This window comes from Diplotaxodon limnothrissa, linkage group LG1, assembly GCF_057381915.1.
Source record: "Diplotaxodon limnothrissa isolate DT_005_m linkage group LG1, D_limnothrissa_male_GT1.1, whole genome shotgun sequence".
NCBI classification, from domain to species: domain Eukaryota; kingdom Metazoa; phylum Chordata; class Actinopteri; order Cichliformes; family Cichlidae; genus Diplotaxodon; species Diplotaxodon limnothrissa.
In genome coordinates, this window is record NC_140596.1 from 29,791,501 (window position 1) to 29,808,684 (window position 17,184).

At 39.3% G+C, this 17,184-nt stretch overlaps 1 protein-coding gene across 1 annotated transcript; it reads right to left on the reverse strand.

The window, feature by feature from the left end:
- Positions 1–68: 68 nt before the first annotated feature.
- Positions 69–7,774, reverse strand: cops2 (COP9 signalosome subunit 2). The gene is made up of 13 exons (XM_085357006.1): positions 7,635–7,774; positions 7,043–7,156; positions 6,864–6,941; positions 6,649–6,774; positions 6,466–6,555; positions 6,303–6,380; positions 5,847–6,021; positions 5,541–5,719; positions 5,057–5,109; positions 2,773–2,870; positions 2,607–2,689; positions 1,668–1,726; positions 69–597 (listed from the first exon to the last, which is right to left on the reverse strand). The coding sequence occupies exons 1-13, from the start codon at positions 7,686–7,688 to the stop codon at positions 453–455; spliced, it is 1,332 nt and encodes a 443-aa protein (XP_085213132.1). The 5' UTR covers positions 7,689–7,774; the 3' UTR covers positions 69–452.
- Between the last annotated feature and the right edge of the window lie 9,410 nt (positions 7,775–17,184).

Here is a 17,184-nt window from a genome sequence, read left to right on the forward strand (position 1 = left end):
TTCAAAACCTTTATTTATTCAATTCTACTTGATCAAATTCCCAAAGCACAAAGTTTGTAGCTAGTCAAAGGCAGCTGAACTCATTTAGTGCTGAGAGAAATCTTTATTACCAACAGGCAACAGCATACATTAAAATACTGTGTACAGGTTTTCATACACATTTGGAGGTTTTGTTTCACAACTTAAGCAACTTTGTGTTGCACATGAAAGGATTTGCCAATTAGGAACACGGAAAACAAAAACAAGTGCCAGTGATTTCCTTTTATCAGCACAAAACAACACACTCTGAACACTGTCTTAAGAGTGCTGGAGGTCTTCTTGATATTGACGCATTCTCAAAGCCTGTGCTGTGCCTCTTGACTCAGAGGATAAACTTGAAGGAGCACAGTAGCATAACTTTATGGATGTATTCAAACATGCCATTTCTCCTTGTCTCTTGATTTTACAGGCCATCATGTGAGCTTGCTAACAATGGCTTGGTTCAAGGAGTTCAGCTGATTTGTCCATTTGTCTAAAGCTGTGTAACGAGCCCCTCCTCTTTTCTGGTAGTCCAGTTCTAGTAGTTGGTTCACCTGGTCAATTCGTCCATGGATTGTGCTGTGAAGGAAAAGGAAAGAAAAGTATCAGTGTGTTTACAAGACTTCCACTTGATTTTATATAGGAGTTCAGTGGATTTTTAAAAAGTGCAGCACTAAAATGCAATTTTTATTTTTAAAAATACCATTACCATGTGATACAATAAAAACACATAAGAAAATACAGAACACAAGACCAATCAGCGAGTGTAACTCCCCAACGAAGAGCAACGGCTATACTAAATTTTTTGCTTTTAATACAATATGATGACATCACCCTGTTATGGCATCACTGTGACATTTTGTAGCGCATGAGAAAAAAAAATAAAACAGTTTTTTGTACAGCCCTCTCCATGCCTTGTCATGACTACCCTATATGGTTTCTTGAATTTTTTTTTCTTTCCAAAGTCAACAATGACCTTGGGGCGCTAACAAGGTCCGTCAAGGTTCAAATACTTAAGCCAACATAGGTACTAATATCCTCCAAGACCCAGAATATTGTTGTTAATTGTGAGTAATATAACGTTTTTACTGATTTTCACATTGAACTTGATTTCCACCTAAATTAAATCAGCTCATTATTGGAATCTAACATCACCCAAAATTTGATATCTTGCAAACTGTGGACACTAGATTACTAACAAATAGACAAACAGAGGAACAAGCAGAAGGAAGCGATTACATACGCCCTCCTTTCAGAGGCAGAATAACTGAGAAGACAAAGAAGCAAAACTTAAAGATTTCAGTTTTTGAAACCATATTTAGGAAAAGAAAATAATAACTGTGGTTTTTCTTTTCCTGATACTTTCAATCTTGTAGCAAAACCTTGCAGATGACAACAAGAAAATGACTAAAAGTAAAAACACGCTGTGTGTTGTTTTCACATCTTGGCATGTCATTTACACAAGCATTTACGTAAGGTCACTGTTACAGTAAGACTGTAAATTAAACTGAAGATCTAACTGAAACTGTCTATTCATACCCGCCTTACTCCCTTATTGGCCAAAGGATGCAAAATATGAGGAAGTACATCTATCTACAGGAAGGATCTTTTTTCTGCTCAATTTCTCAGCACACATGTGAGAAGCTTACTTATCCAAGATGCACTGCACCAGCAAACTCTCCACGTCGCACACATCAATGTTCAGCTCCTGAAACACAAAGGAAGAAGTGAAGACCGATCCACTCAGATGCACGCCAACAAGTATACCTAAACATTCTGAATTATTAATAATTCCCCTACTTATGTGAAGATTATCAGTTTATCAGACACTTTAGCTCTCTTTTCTGTTTTAAACCAAACGTTGCTAATCAAGGTTGAAATAAACAGGGGAAATAAACCTACAATGTACATTTCAGTTCTTTTTTTTGTTTGAATTCACATTTTTACATATTATACCACAGAACCATACTATTTTAGTACTTCTTTCTGGAGATCCATTAATGTGATTATATACCTGTTGACTTCCATATGCTGATTTCATCAGGATAAAGTTATGTTGATGCCAAAACAGTATTTTATTTACTTCTGTTATACTTGATTCCATTAATCTTTAAAGACTGAAAGTACAGTGACAGACTGGGAAGGGAAACCAAATTTTCCTTTCAGTCAGAAACGTATGCCTCTCACCAAATCAGCTCCTTTCATCTGTGCCGGAATGACAGCTGCACATTCCAAGGCAATGATGTTAAACTAAAAGTAATGGAGCTTTTTTTACACCTGAGTCACATTTACACCTTTCTTCCCATAGTGTATACACTGTGTTCAGTTTTGAAAGCGAAGACTGCTAGACTGATAATAAAGAATGTGACGTATAACCAGAATCAACAACATTTCAACATGAGATTCTGTCTGAACACCATCTTTGTTCTGTACTCCACATTCAGCCTTTTGGTCTTGAATATGAGTGAATGCTTTTCAGTAGAACCCATTTAAGGTCTAAAAAAAATTCAAATGAGCATAAATGGTTATCTAAAGAGGAAAGACTACAGAGTCAATGTATGGGACAACTTTATTGCCCTTGGTCTTACCTTTGATATGAAAGGGATGTGTATTCTTGTGTACGGTTTGATGAGTTTAATAAGTACTTGAGTTCTAATATTGCGCAGGAGTTCTGCAACAGAACATCACATAATCAGATACACTTTTCAAACTCATTCACTGAGCACGTGGACTGAAGTCACGTTCACCACTCACCCTCTATGTGCTCTCTGATGAAAGGGTCGTCCATTATGTTACTGTGATTTGTTTTCAGGATTTTCTCAAATTCAGTGATGTCATTGTTCTGGTAGGCGCTGAAAGGGAAAACAGTCACTGTTGTTTTACTGTATTTATGGTGTCCCCGTGACCCACACACAAACTCTCATCCTGAAAGCTGTCAAACACATTGCGAAAATGTTACATTTTTATGTAAACACCATTCTTATTGCAGTTTTGAGCGTGCATTCCGAGCTTCTTGTTTATGTAATAAGTCTTAAATTTAATCGTAGAACACAAGATTGTGCCTGTTGTTTATGCAAACATGCAGACTAAAGAGTGTAAAAGAGGAAGCAGAAGACCAGTAAAAGTTTCAGGAAGACAAAAAAAATATGGGCTGATCATTTATAAAAATCCTCTTACTGCTTTGCGAGCTGCTATGAATAAGCCTACTACCACTAATTTTGTTAATATATCACTGTTCAGGCTATTAAAAACGATTACAACTAGCATGCAATTGCACAACTTAAATTATTAACCCACACACCCTAAGTAAACCTGAATAGAACGTGGGATTTCCGAGAAATGATTTTTATACATGATGTGCCTGGGACTGATGGCAATCTCTGCCAGTTAAAAGTCTCTTTTTGTGTTAAAGCTTGTTCTCTCCTTACAGACACGGTTTAGTGACGGAGCTGGAGACAGTGTGCAAGCAACAACCACACAGTGATCATAGAGATCATTATGTAATAAAAACAATCTGGCCCTTAGCAGATAAATACAACTACTAAGGATCAGGTAGGTAAATATCACCTCAGATGAACTACAAAACAATACGTTCTACATTGTCATTATTTATTTAACAAAAACTAAATCAAAATGCAGAAGCAATGTCTGAGAAAAACTAAATACATCCTTACTATTTCCATAGAAATCCAGAAGGTAAGTAGGAGCACGTGCTGTGAATCAAATATGCTTGATTAACTGATTATTAGCAAGTGTGACCACTTCTATGAAAGCAGATGTTTTGGCAGTTTGGAGCATTTGGGTGTGTGTTAACACAATGCCAAGGATGAAAGGCATCATCAATGATCTTTTGTGTTGCTGCTCATCATATTGGGAAGGTTTCTAAGGCAATTTCCAAACAATATGAAGTCTGCCATACCACTGTTTTCACAAGTGGAAAAAATTCAAGACAAGTGTTTTCAAGAGTGAACATCCCAACAGGGTCAGACTGTGGAATGCTCAGAGATTTTGCAAAAAACATCCACGAGCTAGATCTCAGACTCTACAGGCCTCAGTTAACACGTTAAATGTCAAGGTTCATGACAGTATAATGAGGAAAAGACTGAACAAGTATGGCTTGTTTGGAAGATCTGTGAGGATAAAACATCATCTCTTTATAAAGAACATGACAGCATAGCTTAGGTTTGCAAAAGTGAATCTGAGCAAACCACAAGACTTATGGAACAATATCCTTTGGCTAGAGGAGGCTAAGGTGGAGACCATAGCAGAAAGCAAAACCTTTTAAGAAAACCAAACACAGCATATCAGGAAAAACACCTCATATCAACTGTCAAGTTCTGCATTTTGCCCTATTTTTTGTTAAATAAACGACGACACAGTATAACATGTCATACTTTGTAGTTCATCTGATGTTCTATTTAACTCATTTTAAGACCCGTTCAGGACTAGATTATTCTTATTACTTGTATGTAATAACTTATAGCCCTTGTTAACTAGTACTGACTTAGGGTTTTCCATTAGGTGGTAGTACCTGTACCAGGTACTTTTTTTTTTAAAAACCTATTCAGCCAGGGTTCCAACTGATCTGAGGCAATCCAAAGATGCGACATCAACAGACTAGCCACCGATTGCCTAGTCAGTGATATCGCTTAATGAGGCGCGACAGCATCTCGTTTATGAAAATCAAACCAGACATTTTTGAAACCCCACAACACGAGAAAAGGCTAAAAAATAAAACAACACCATGGTCCCCGTGTCTGACAAAAAGCAATACACCAACCAGAATATATACCATCACTGTTGCTGTGGTATTCCTGTTGCATACAAATGTCATCGAGGGACTTTCAGCTAAAGGAAAATGACCAAAACAGAGTAGAGTCTAGTTGCATTGAGTCGATCTGAGTAAGTACTAGCGGAAAAGGTGTTTTTTAGATTAAACAACACCTGCACTATTTTTTATGTTTAACAATTTGTGCGCTTAACTAACTTTGTGATGCATGCTGTACTATTAGTGAATAGAATATGAATGCATGCTTACCTTACTAAGTTTGTCATCGCTAGGATCTCTGGGTCATTTTTGTATGGTTTGGCCTTGGGGGGGGGGGAAAAAAAGGACTTATTTGCAGCTTAAGCATAAAACATTATTCATTCATTAACAATGCATACGAATGTTACACGCACAAATCTGTGACTGATCAGTATTTAAAAATTTAGCCTTGCCTCAGATCATGCATACAAACAAATGAACCCGATAACAATATTAGCAGTTCGCACGTTTCATGAATGCTTCAGTAATTCTGCATGTGCACTTTTTTTCGTGTAAAAACAGTTCAACTTACAAATTAATGAATAAAATCCACTGGATGCCTTTTCAAAATAACAACAACAACAACAACAACAACAAACCCTGCAAAAACATATGGCAACCAGCTAATCTGTGTGTTGTTTATATTACTAGATACACTCTATCACCATTTACGGAAAGCAACCTTACAAAAAATTATAAAACAACTAATTCCCACCTCTTGAGAGTCAAAGGGGTTAATTCCAGACTTCATAAGCATGTTTGCTAAGACCAGATACTTCAGGCATGTCGTCCTTCGTGGGCTTCCAGACTCGTCGTAGTTTTTAAAGGCCTCAAAGAAGTCTGTGTGAGCTTTCTCAAATTCACCCTCCCTCAGATGCATCTTCCCACCACACTCTGGCCAGGACCACAACAAAAACAAAAAAGCAAAAACCACAAGTTATGCAGCAAAAAGCTTGACAATATATAGTGTAGCAGTTGCACATTAAACTATGCAACTGCTCTGTGAGCTACGCCTTCATACCTCTAATAACTCCCATTATGAGTGGATGAGGAATGGCAGATTTAATATGAAGGGACTGCTCATACAAGGCTTTCAATTTCTTGTTGTTTTTCTGTGCTGTGTACATTTGGATCTCCAGAGCATAGATCTCCAACAGCTGCGTGCCTTTCTTTAGGTCATCCTCGCCATCATCTGTCTGTAGTTCATAAAAAAAAATTAAAAAAAGAGAAGCAACCATTTATTAAATAATTACTATTGTGAAATATACATACGCTTCTAACATACCAGCAGCTTCATGATAACAAAAGTAGTGAATTAAGACTTATTTGAACTCTTAATTAAGAAATGGATATTATCTCAGCCTGAAGTAACCGGGCAACCACGTTGCATTTAATTAGATTTACAAGACAATGCTGTGATAAAACCAAAGACACATATTCCATATTCTGCAAAATAAAGATTAACAGAACAAATTACCTGACAGGACTGGTGTAGTTGTCTAAGGATCTTTTGCAGTTTCCCATATTCTTCTCTTTCCAAGTACAGTTTCCCCAACTGAATTAAAAAATAAAGTCTGAACATTTATTTTACTAGAGAATTATTTAAGACTACCTGGAATCAATGGGAAATCGTTGTATACCTTTGTATTAGTTTTGAACCACAGTCTGTCATTTTTTGCATCCTTCAAAGCCTCCAGTGTGGTTTCATAGAATTCCTGGAGCAAGTCCATCTAGTGACAAGAGATGTAGATTTTAGAAAACACTGAACACGGTAAACGCTTCAAGTCCCCAAAACATATGCATGTCAAACAGTCTATCCACACCTGTTTGGAGGTAGAGATGTAGTCCAGAATGGAGTTGATGGACTTCTCTGAGTAGTTTCTGGTAACAGCACTTCTTATGTACGTGAGAAGCTGCTTGTACCTGTTCATCATCTCTGGAAAGTTTGTCTACAGAGTTGAGAAACACATTAAACCACCTCTCAATAATTTGTGGGGTAAGTGTAAAAGAAAATGGTGAAAGGTTTTACAAAGTATACCAGCTTAAAATTGATTTTGATCATCTGTTTAAGTGCTTTGAACCCCCATTCTCCTTTCTCTCCTTCTAGTTCCAGCACCTGAACACACCAAAGTCAACATACGTTAGTAAATTCCATTTTTAAGTAACTTAAATAGAGAGCTACAGAGAAGAAATTATTGTTCTGGCGTATGACTCCACCTTCTGGAAACTGCTAAGCGCTGCTTTGGGATCATCTTCCTTCAAGGCTTTGGAGTTATAGTACTGGTTCTCCAAGTCCACATTTGGCTCTGAATTGCTGTCCTCTGAGTATTCCTAAGTTTAAGTATACAAGAATGTAAAAACTTAGATCGCAAAAGTCACTTCAAACGTATAAAACACATGTTCACCACAAACTCTCAGCAAGTTAACGCAAAAACTAAGCATGCCAGACCGCCTGTGAAAATATTCTATTAATATTAACCATGAGCTAATGTTAGCTATTGTCATGCTTGCTAGCTAGCCAGTTGACTTGATTTTCCTGACTGCAGTTCAAATCCAAATGACAGCTGGATACGCTTTAAACTACGTGTTTAAAGTATATTAATATCAGTTAGCAGCATATCAGCCAAAACCAACTATGGATAGCCAGCTAGGAAGCTAACTTTATTCATTCGCTGTCAACTTGGTGCTAGCCAGCAGGCTAACTAAAGCGCTAACATTAGCTAGCATGTACTGTCGGGACTTGTGTCAGCGCTCAGCGGACAAACGTTAACAATATTCAAGCAAGCAGAATAATTTTATTTATAAATACCAGGTCGTAATCTTCTTCATCATCGCACATAAAATCATCTTCCATGTCAGACATCTTGCTGGTGTTCCTTGTTGTTATTCACAGACAGACTACTGTAGCCCGGCCTGTGCTGTGTTTTGCAGCAGTGAGGTGATGGGTCGGGGCGGTAAGACGCAGGGTACACTTCCGTCTATAGATGGCGCTGTTGGATCACGACTGATACGTGAGGTTTCACGTGGACGTCATAACGTGACATGACAGTAAGATAATTTTTATAACAATGCTTTTGACTTGTTGACTAGATTTACTGTTAGTGGAAGAAGAGTACATTTACTCAAGTACTATGGTTAAACTGAAGTGTTTTGATTTCAAAGGCAAACCTTGTCACTAAGAATATGAAATTTATTATTTTAGATTTAAAAAAATCTAATTGGCCTTTAAGCGCACTAACATTGTACTAATACTAATGTAGTATTTGAAAAAATGTACTTTTTTCAAATAAGTACAATGTATAATGTACTTTTTTTCAGCTAGTTAACATCCACTTAAATTCTATCTGTGTTTGTTAGATTTCAGTTAGCTCTGTGAATCAAGTTCACGGCAACAGGATTTCGTGACTCCTCAACACTCTTGGCTGCCACACAAAGAGCCCGTTGGCAGCATGTCTTCCCGCTTTAGCCTCTCTGTCTCACTCTGGGGGTCATTCCACATTGAACCATGTGAAAGATTTTATTTCTGAACTGATTTAGTTCAAGTTGCAAACATTTACGCAATCATCTTCCTGTGTCATCAAGTTATGTGTCATAAGTTTATTTAAAAAAAAATCCTGATGAGTGTGGGTGAAAAACTAAAGTCGATCATCCTGCGCAGTCAGGTTGGCCATAATATTTACAATGTCCAGACATGAATCACTAACATCAATACCAGAGGAAAGAAAGTTAAAGTCACAGACTGACTAAGTTTTAAAGTATCAAAAAGGTTCATATTTATACTCCATATGCAAATGTATGTGTATTAATGTGCCATAGGGCGACCGTGGCTCAGGGGGTTGGGAAGCGTATCTGTAACCGGAAGGTCGCCGGTTCGATCCGCGGGCTCTCTGTCCTGGTCGTTGTGTCGTTGGGCAAGACACTTTACCCTACTGGTGTTGGCCAGAGGGGCCGATGGCGCGATATGGCAGCCTCGCTTCTGTCAGTCTGCCCCAGGGCAGCTGTGGCTACAACCGTAGCTTGCCTCCACCAGTGTGTGAATGTGAGAGTGAATGAATAGTGGTATTGTAAAGCGCTTTGGGTGCCTTGAAAAGCGCTATATAAATCCAATCCATTATTATAGTTGGGTACTATCCCCAGTCATTTATCATGGAAGGCAGTCATTGCATTTTCTATATAATGTAATTCTGCAAATTTTTAAATAGAAAGAAAAATATTCTAATTGGTATGGACATGTATGCATTTGATGCAATACAGTTTGGGTGCACCTCTTTATTGCATGCATGAAATGCGTCATTCCAGCATCAGTGGTGTGTGTGTCTTTTGTCTGTCATCATTTCATTAATTGCACTAGGTTAGCATCAACACAAAAGCTTCACAAATAAGCAGTGTTTCTCTGCACAAATCAACAATTCCAGAAAAGTTGTGGGTCTGAGATAAAAGACACATGGGTGCTAACATGCCCTGTTTTGTAATCACTTCACCCACACGCCTTCTCAAATTAGATGGCATCTTCACATACCTAAAGTGCAATGTTATGGCCACAGGCTAAGTAATGTTGTAACACAGTGACGGTCTCTAAAAACTGCATGACCCAGCTGTGGTGAGGACATGTTATAGTATTTGAAGGGCAAAGCTCATTCTACTACACTTCAAGGTCCAACTTAATGGATGCCAGGCATCCTCTGCACACGGCCATTAACAACCAGAAGAGTCTGTTCAGTGACAGGTTGCTTCTCCCAAAGACAAGAACTAACAGACTTAAAAACTCCTTTGTCCCACACGCCATCAGACTGTTTAACTCCTCTCTGGAGGGGAGAGGGAGGGGAAACAGGAGGACAAAGGAGGGGGGAACAACTAAGCTGTAGTGCCTCTTCACCTCACTGTGCAATACCTTTTGTGCAATACTTTTGTAAATAGTCAACGGTGCAATAGACTCAATACTTGAAATGTGCAATTCACTTGTATTTTTATTTTTATTCCTATTTACTCTATTTATCCCCTTCGTATATTTTATTTATATTGTCTCTGTATTTATATATATATATATATATATATATATATATATATATATATATATATATATATATATATATATAATATTCTGTAACTCTGTAACTTCTGTCGGTGCTGTGCTTTTTTGGAAATCGAATTTCCCAGAGGAACCCACCCGAGGGATTAATAAAGTTCTATCTAATCTAATCTAATGCCAAAGACTTTATTTATCTAATTGAGTCAGGCAGACGGTATAATAAACACAAGTTCATCATGATGTTTAACCTTTCCATGCAAATCTGCAAAGCTTATTCAGCAATCCAGAAGTGTGGTATTAAACCTTATAAACACACATAAGCATCCCTTCTTATTTTCAGTAACTGTTTAGGATTAATTGTTAAAATTAGTACAATGATATTATTCCCTTGGTATCAATGTATACACTACAGTTCATAAGCCGTTTAATTTTTTTATGCCAAAAAGTGTTTTATGTTGAGCCTAATAACCTTTGCAGAGTTAATTTAATCACATTCACGACAGTCTAGTAAACATTAGAAAAGTCTTTAATACATCTCCATCATGGCACGTGACAGCAAACGCCTATGTACCTTTCTGTCTCTTTTACTCCTTCTCTCCTCCAGCAGGCTGCCTCTTTTATATACTTTTGCCAACAGAAGAGCCTAACACATTAGGCCATTGTTGTCCCTATGCCAACTCCCTTGTAGATGATTACTCACGTATTAAAACAAATGCACAAACAATCACACCCCAGCAGTATGCAGGGTTGCAAACCTTGTGCAGTCTACCCTTAGGCGATCATAGCGGCTCGTACTTTTAAACTCGAGCAAGATGCGTGACTAGCCTGCTTGTTTTTCTCTTTTTACTTTTTGGTAGATGTTTTCATTTTTACAAGGTATGTAGAAGCGTGTCTTAATTTTATGCAACGGCTTCCATCATTTGGGGGTGTTATTTCAAATCCAACTTCCAAAGAGCTGCAAAGTCACTGCAGCCAAGTCTACACACACTCCTTATGCTTCACACACTAACATAGTGTGTTATGTATTTGCTTTGTGTGGCCTATAGGAGATGGGTGAGCTTGAAAGTGTTGGGTTATATATATGTGGGAGTGTTATATAAATTTACAGAGGTTTCAAAAATACTATTCACTAATCACTTTATTCTGCGTTAGGTGAGTTCATGAAACAACACAAGATTTAAACTAAATATTTAAACTTCTGCTAATTAGAGTATTGGTAGTTTCAATCCTGGCTGCTCCAGTGTGTGTGCCAAAGTATTCTTGGGTCCTTGTTGCTCTCTGATGCATCCATTGGTGTGTGAATGTTAGTTAGAAAATGCATAGAAATAAGTTGCTTGTATCCACAGGTGAATGAGACACGTTGTTTAAAGAGCTTTCAGTGCTCAAGCAGAAAAGCAAAATATAAGAACCAGTCCATTTAATATTGGCCTTTGTCATGTGTTGGCTGTGCTGAAGCAGGAAGTTGGACCCAAATGCAGGAATCAGGAGGCATGGTGTGAACTCAAAAACAGCTTTATTGCTGTGTTCTCAAAATACAATTACTCAAAAAACTAGCAAACTCAGAGGAAGACATAGAAAACACAAAACAAACACTCGAGCAGCATAAGGGCAGGTAAGATGACAACGTGACAAATAACAGAGGGAAACTGAGGACTGTTGGGGTTTTCTATGAGAGAGAAGACAAATATGCTTAAATGTTAAGTTTTCACAATTTATTATCAAAACGTTTCGAATTTCAAATTAGCTTTATATGGCTCCATGGACTTCCTCTCTCTGTCTCAGAGACAAAAGCTGCCACGCCCAGGTAGTATACACTTATTGTGGGTCACAGAAACTGAATGTTAACATCGGTTGAAAGAGGTGAGGGTGGCCTCAGGTCTGATAGCAGCTCATGTTTCTTCTTCTGCAGCTTTCTGGGCATCTCCTTATTTGGAGATCCTTTCTGCAGGCAACACTCATGTGACTTTTTGCAGGAAGTACAAATACTTCATTATTGTACTTAAGTAGATTTTTTTAACACTATTTTCTGTACTTCTACTTAAGTAAAGAATGTCTGTACTTTTACCACCTGGAGATAGAATACACCAGGAGACCAAAATGAACTGCTTCAGGGAAATGAGACAGAGGGAAGCAAATTAAACATAACCCACAGAAGATGAGAGACCATCAAAATACAGCAGGAAGCATAAACACAGAGACAGAGACTGAGAAACACCAACTGACAAGATAAATACAAGGGAATTAACACAGGAGAAAGGGGGACACAGTGACAGGACAAGGAAGAGTACATGAAACATTATAAACATTAGCCAACGGTAGGAACTCTAGAAAATCCACAACAAACTTATAACACTGGGTCAACTGACCCAGGACTATGACGGAGCCCTGGACCCTCAGCCTCTGGTTCTGGTACAGGCTCTGGGTGCCCACGATACTTGAGCTCAGGTTCCGCCTCAGGTGATGGGTGTCCCTCTGGCTTAGGTGCAGAGGTAGGCCGGGTCCTGGCTGTCCTCACCCTAGGAACCAGGATGGGTGCAGGAACTGACTGAAATATATACTGACTGGCTGGAACCAGCCACCCCTACCCGAGGAACTGATGCAAGTGCAGGGACAGGCTGGGCCATCCTGACCTCACCCTAGGAGCAGGGACGGATGGGGTGGCTTCAGGCGCAGCAAGAATCTTTAGGAGTTCAGGGTGTGGTGCATAAACATTCTCCAAAAGCGGCTGCTCTGGAACACAGCAAACAGTTTACGGAGGTGTTGGCTCAGGAGCATAATCAGTCTCTGCGGAGGTTAGTGTCCTTGCACAATAAACAGTCTCAGATTTAGCTGGCTGACTACCGCAACAAACAGTCTCCAAGTGGACAGTTTTATGAACACAAAAAATTTGTTCAGCATTGACCAGCTCAGAAACAGAAAATGAATCAAAACACTCAGACTCCATAACATACATAACATTCCATAGGCTCAGGAGACACCACATCATTGTTGAGTTACTCAGAAACCAACTCAGTATTATTGTTCTCAGGCCCTGGAGGTGAATGCATGGGCACAGACGTTGCTGACACAGAAACAAAGCACATCTATAATTCCTAGCAGAATATTTTTCCCGATACCCTGGTTGAGCAACAGAACACACAGCGACAGAAAACTCAGACTGGTTACCAGTTGACACAAAAGCAGAATAAACACAACTTCCCCCACAGAAAACTTGGACCTCTCCTTTGCCCACTTAGATACAGAAATGTCTAAATCTTTACCAAAATTTGCAGATTTACAGAATGAAAAGAACCCTGATACGTCTGTGTAGCACTCTGCCACCGTCCCCGACACGACACCCAAAACACACACCCACACACAACGGGAAAGAGCTTTCCGGTCTCTGTCTCACTTTTTATTTATATGTTTATATGCACAAACGTCCACATATAAGTCGGAGCTGTCCACTCCGTTCGGCTCCAGTCCGCCTGACACTCTCTCAGCCTCAAACAGACTGTCTCCTCCAGGCACCAGCAGCTACTAAAATGAGGAGAGCAAAGTAATCAGTCTGACCAGCATCAGCTGTTTCTGCGCTGACACTGTCCCCTGAACCTGCTGCTCCACACCTCTCCTGCAGCCTGGCCCCAAACCACGCCACACTCTGCCTCGCATGAGCTTCCAGAGGATCGGGCAGCATCAACGAAGTGGGATTGCAGGACGTTGACCAAACAGAGAGCTTCTGAAACTCAGAAACCCCATGAACAAGTCAAGTCAAGTGAATTTATTGTCATTTCAACCATGTGCAGTGGTACAGTACACAGTGAAGCTAGATGGCGTTCTTCCAAGACCATGGTGCTACATATTACAGACAATCAACACAGGACTACATAAAGTTCAAGTGTGCAAAAACAGTGCAACACTAGACAGAACAGAATGATACAGACACAAGGCAGTGCAGACACAGTGCAATAGAAAAGTGCAACAATGACAGTGGGTTGTGCAAAAAGACTGAGCATTGTGCAAAAAGTAACTTGATGTGTGAAAGTGTGCATGTGTCAGTCCAGTCACTGAGTGCTGAGTCTGATGGCTTGGGGGAAGAAACTGTTTTGCAGTCTGGCAGTCGGGGCCTGAATGCTCTGATACCTCTTGCCAGAAGGCAGCAGGGTGAAGAGTGTGTGTGAGGGGTGTGTGGGGTCCACAATTCTGGTGGCTTTGCGGATGCAGCGGGTGCAATAATTGTCTGTGATGGAGGGAACAAGGGCTCCAATGATCTTTTCAGCTGCTCTCACTAGCCGCTCTAGGGTCTCTCAGGTACAGAATTCTTTTTCAGCCGATGAGAGCCCCTGTTCCTTGAACGGAAAGTGTGAGAATTCAGAACTAAAAGCTTGAATTCTGAGAACAAAGATAGAATTCTGAAATGAGCATAAGTAAAATAAGAATTCTGAGGTAAAAGGGAGACATTCTACATTCGAATAACGTTAGAATTCTGAGAACAGAAATAGAATTCTGACAAGACTAAGCATTCTGATGAAAAAGTCAGAATTCTAAAAGGCAAAATCAAACAAGAAAGTGAAAATTTTGAGGTTAAACCCAGAATAGGATTATGAGAATGAGGTGAGAATTCAGAGATACAAATGAGAATTCTGAGGTTTAACGGAAACTTCTGGGACTTGAACTAAGTTAAATATAGAATGAAATGAAAAGTCAGAAAACTTATGAGGTAAAACTCAGAGTACAATTGTGAGAACAATTAGCCTCAAAATTTTTAGTTTTTTCTCTGAATTTTGCCTCTTGGAATTCTGAGGCAAAAATCAGTATTCTAGTGAGACAGTAAGCATTCCATCTTTGTTCTCAGAATTCTCACATTGTTCTTGGAATGTTGCCACATAGAATTCTCATTTTTACCTCAAAACCCTGAATTCCATCATAGACCGGTTTGTAGTATGGACTTTACCTCTGTCATGATCCTGGGTCATTTGACCCAGCGTTTTAAGTTTTAATATATTTTTATGTTAATGTTTTATGTTTAAGCTCGTTAGGTTATCTAAGCTCATTTCTATTATGCCTAGGTTGCCGTTAGAGCTCATTGTTTCTTAGACTCCCTTTGTGTTATCACCCCCTGTGTTTAAGTCTCCTTTGTCAGTTTGTCATGTTAAGTCTGCTTGTTTCAATCAGTCATGTTTCATGTCTGCGTCTCATTATGTTTCCTGTTTTATTGTGAAGAGTCTATTTCCATGTTCAGTGGGTCTAGTTTCACTTCCCCTGTGGCGTCATTATGTAGATTCATATCAGCTGTTTCCCCATGTGTTTCCACTTCCCCTGATCACCTCCTGTGTGCATTTACGTTCCATGTTCATTGTATCTTTGTTTGGGTCCTCCATTCACACTACACACAGTCTGGTCAATTTGAACAATCTTTGGGAGCCAAAATGTAGAGAAAAAATTACTTAGTGCTTTTCTCAACATTTTGGCTGTTAATGTACATAATGGAATTGCTTCTGAGAATCTTGTCGCTGAACACATCACTCTGAGTATGTATTGGTGTCTGGATTTAGTAGACACAGTGGACCCATGAAATCCAATATTACTTTTTTAAATGGTTCCCCTGAAATAAGATGTAGCGGAGCATGTGGGATTTGTTTAGTAGGTTTCCCCACCAGCTGACATGTAGTGAGTGAATGTCAATATGCCACCACATCAGCCTTCAGCAAAGGCCAAAAGAAATTGTGCAACACCTGGTGATAAATTTTGTTCACCCCGAGGTGTCCCGGGGGGTTGGTAGTGATGGCAGATTTGAAACAGGGAGTCAGTGACGGGTCATTTTGCTGAGCAGTTATTAATGCATCCCTGTTTAACTTTAAGCTTAGCTCTTGCCATCAGTATTGTCACATCATTGCCACTTTTTATTCTACCACTCTTAGTGGTGGGAAACTTCTTCCCGTCTAACGTAGCCATGAATGTGTCAGCGACATCAGTAACATCATCAAATTTGCGCGATTGCACACGAGTAATGGTACAAACACGGAACACACCTGCTATAGGGGTGGCAGCACTAGTGACAGAGGTAACAGGCATTTCGATCACTTCAGGCGCGGGGAAAACTTTCCCACCAGCCAAATCATTTCACAGAATAAATGAAACCCCTTTAATCTGTAACTGGGAGCTTTAACATGCCCCGTTGTTACGGGCGAATGCAAATGCACCTTATGTAGTGGCACCCGAAGAATGCTCATCTTAATCCCCCATATCAACACATTTGAATCACAAGCAGTTTTATCTGACAACGGCAGTGCCTGTTATGTCCAACATAACAGGCACCTTATCCTTCTTCTCCCACGTCACAGAAACTAAACCTTTGGAAATGAACGGTTTGAAACGTGGCTCTATTTCAGCATCTAAATTCTAAATTCCATGAGTGGAAAGCATTTCGGGCAGAGAGATAGATTCTTTGCCAGGTCTTTGAATTATGGACTTTACCCCATAATTTTCACTTACCTGTCGGAATTTTGCCTCTTACAATTCAGAGGCAAAAATCAGTATTCTGATGAGACAGTAAGAATTCTATCTTTACTCTCAGAACCGTCAGATTGTTCTTGGAATGTTGACACATAGAATTGACAGAATAGAATTGTGAGAACCATGTGGCAATTCTCAAATGAACATTAGAATCTGAGATAAAAGTGAGAATTTCATAGGTTTTGAGAATTCTTTGGTAAAAGCTGGAATTCTGAGCACAAATTGAGAATACATTATTCTGATGAGACAGAGTGAACTCTAACAGGCAAGTTTCTGGCAGGAAAGTAAAAAATCTGAGGTACAAACCAGAATTCTGAGAACACGGTGAGATGAAAATCAGAATTCCCAGATTAAAGTGAGAATTCCATGAGTCAAAATTCTGAGACTAAAGTAATGATTATGAGGAACAAAGTGATATATCTTGGGTAAACCTGGAGTTCTGAGAACAAAGAATTCTGAGAATAAAATTCACTATTCTGATGACACAGATGCCTAAGAGGCAAAATTCTGAAGTTCTGAATTGACAAAGAGTTTACTATTTGATTTTCATAAATGTAAATATGTCAGAACATCTAGCTAAAGATTTCCTTACAGCACAGAGCATGGGAATATCCCACCCATCTTTACTGATGTGACTTCTCCCTGACAATGGGATGGCAGGGAAACAGCTCTTAGTTGCCCTGTTTTTATTATTCTGCTTTGTAAGAGAAAACAAAAAACAGATGTGACTCAAAAGCCAGTCCAGCTTTTAGGTCAAATCCAGGATGCAGAATGTAGGATGGGACTCTGTGAAATATCCATCATCCCTCTGTCCTTTTCTGTCTCTCTTTACGTG

Excerpts from the sequence above, each read along its gene's own strand:
- cops2 (XM_085357006.1), bottom strand. The coding sequence starts at position 7,688 with ATGTCTGACATGGAAGATGATTTTATGTGCGATGATGAAGAAGATTAC. Across the intron at positions 5,110-5,540 it reads ACCCCTTTGACTCTCAAGAG|GCCAAACCATACAAAAATGA; the intron begins GTGGGAATTAGT and ends CCCCCCCCCAAG. Across the intron at positions 1,727-2,606 it reads ACATCCCTTTCATATCAAAG|GAGCTGAACATTGATGTGTG; the intron begins GTAAGACCAAGG and ends TTTGTGTTTCAG.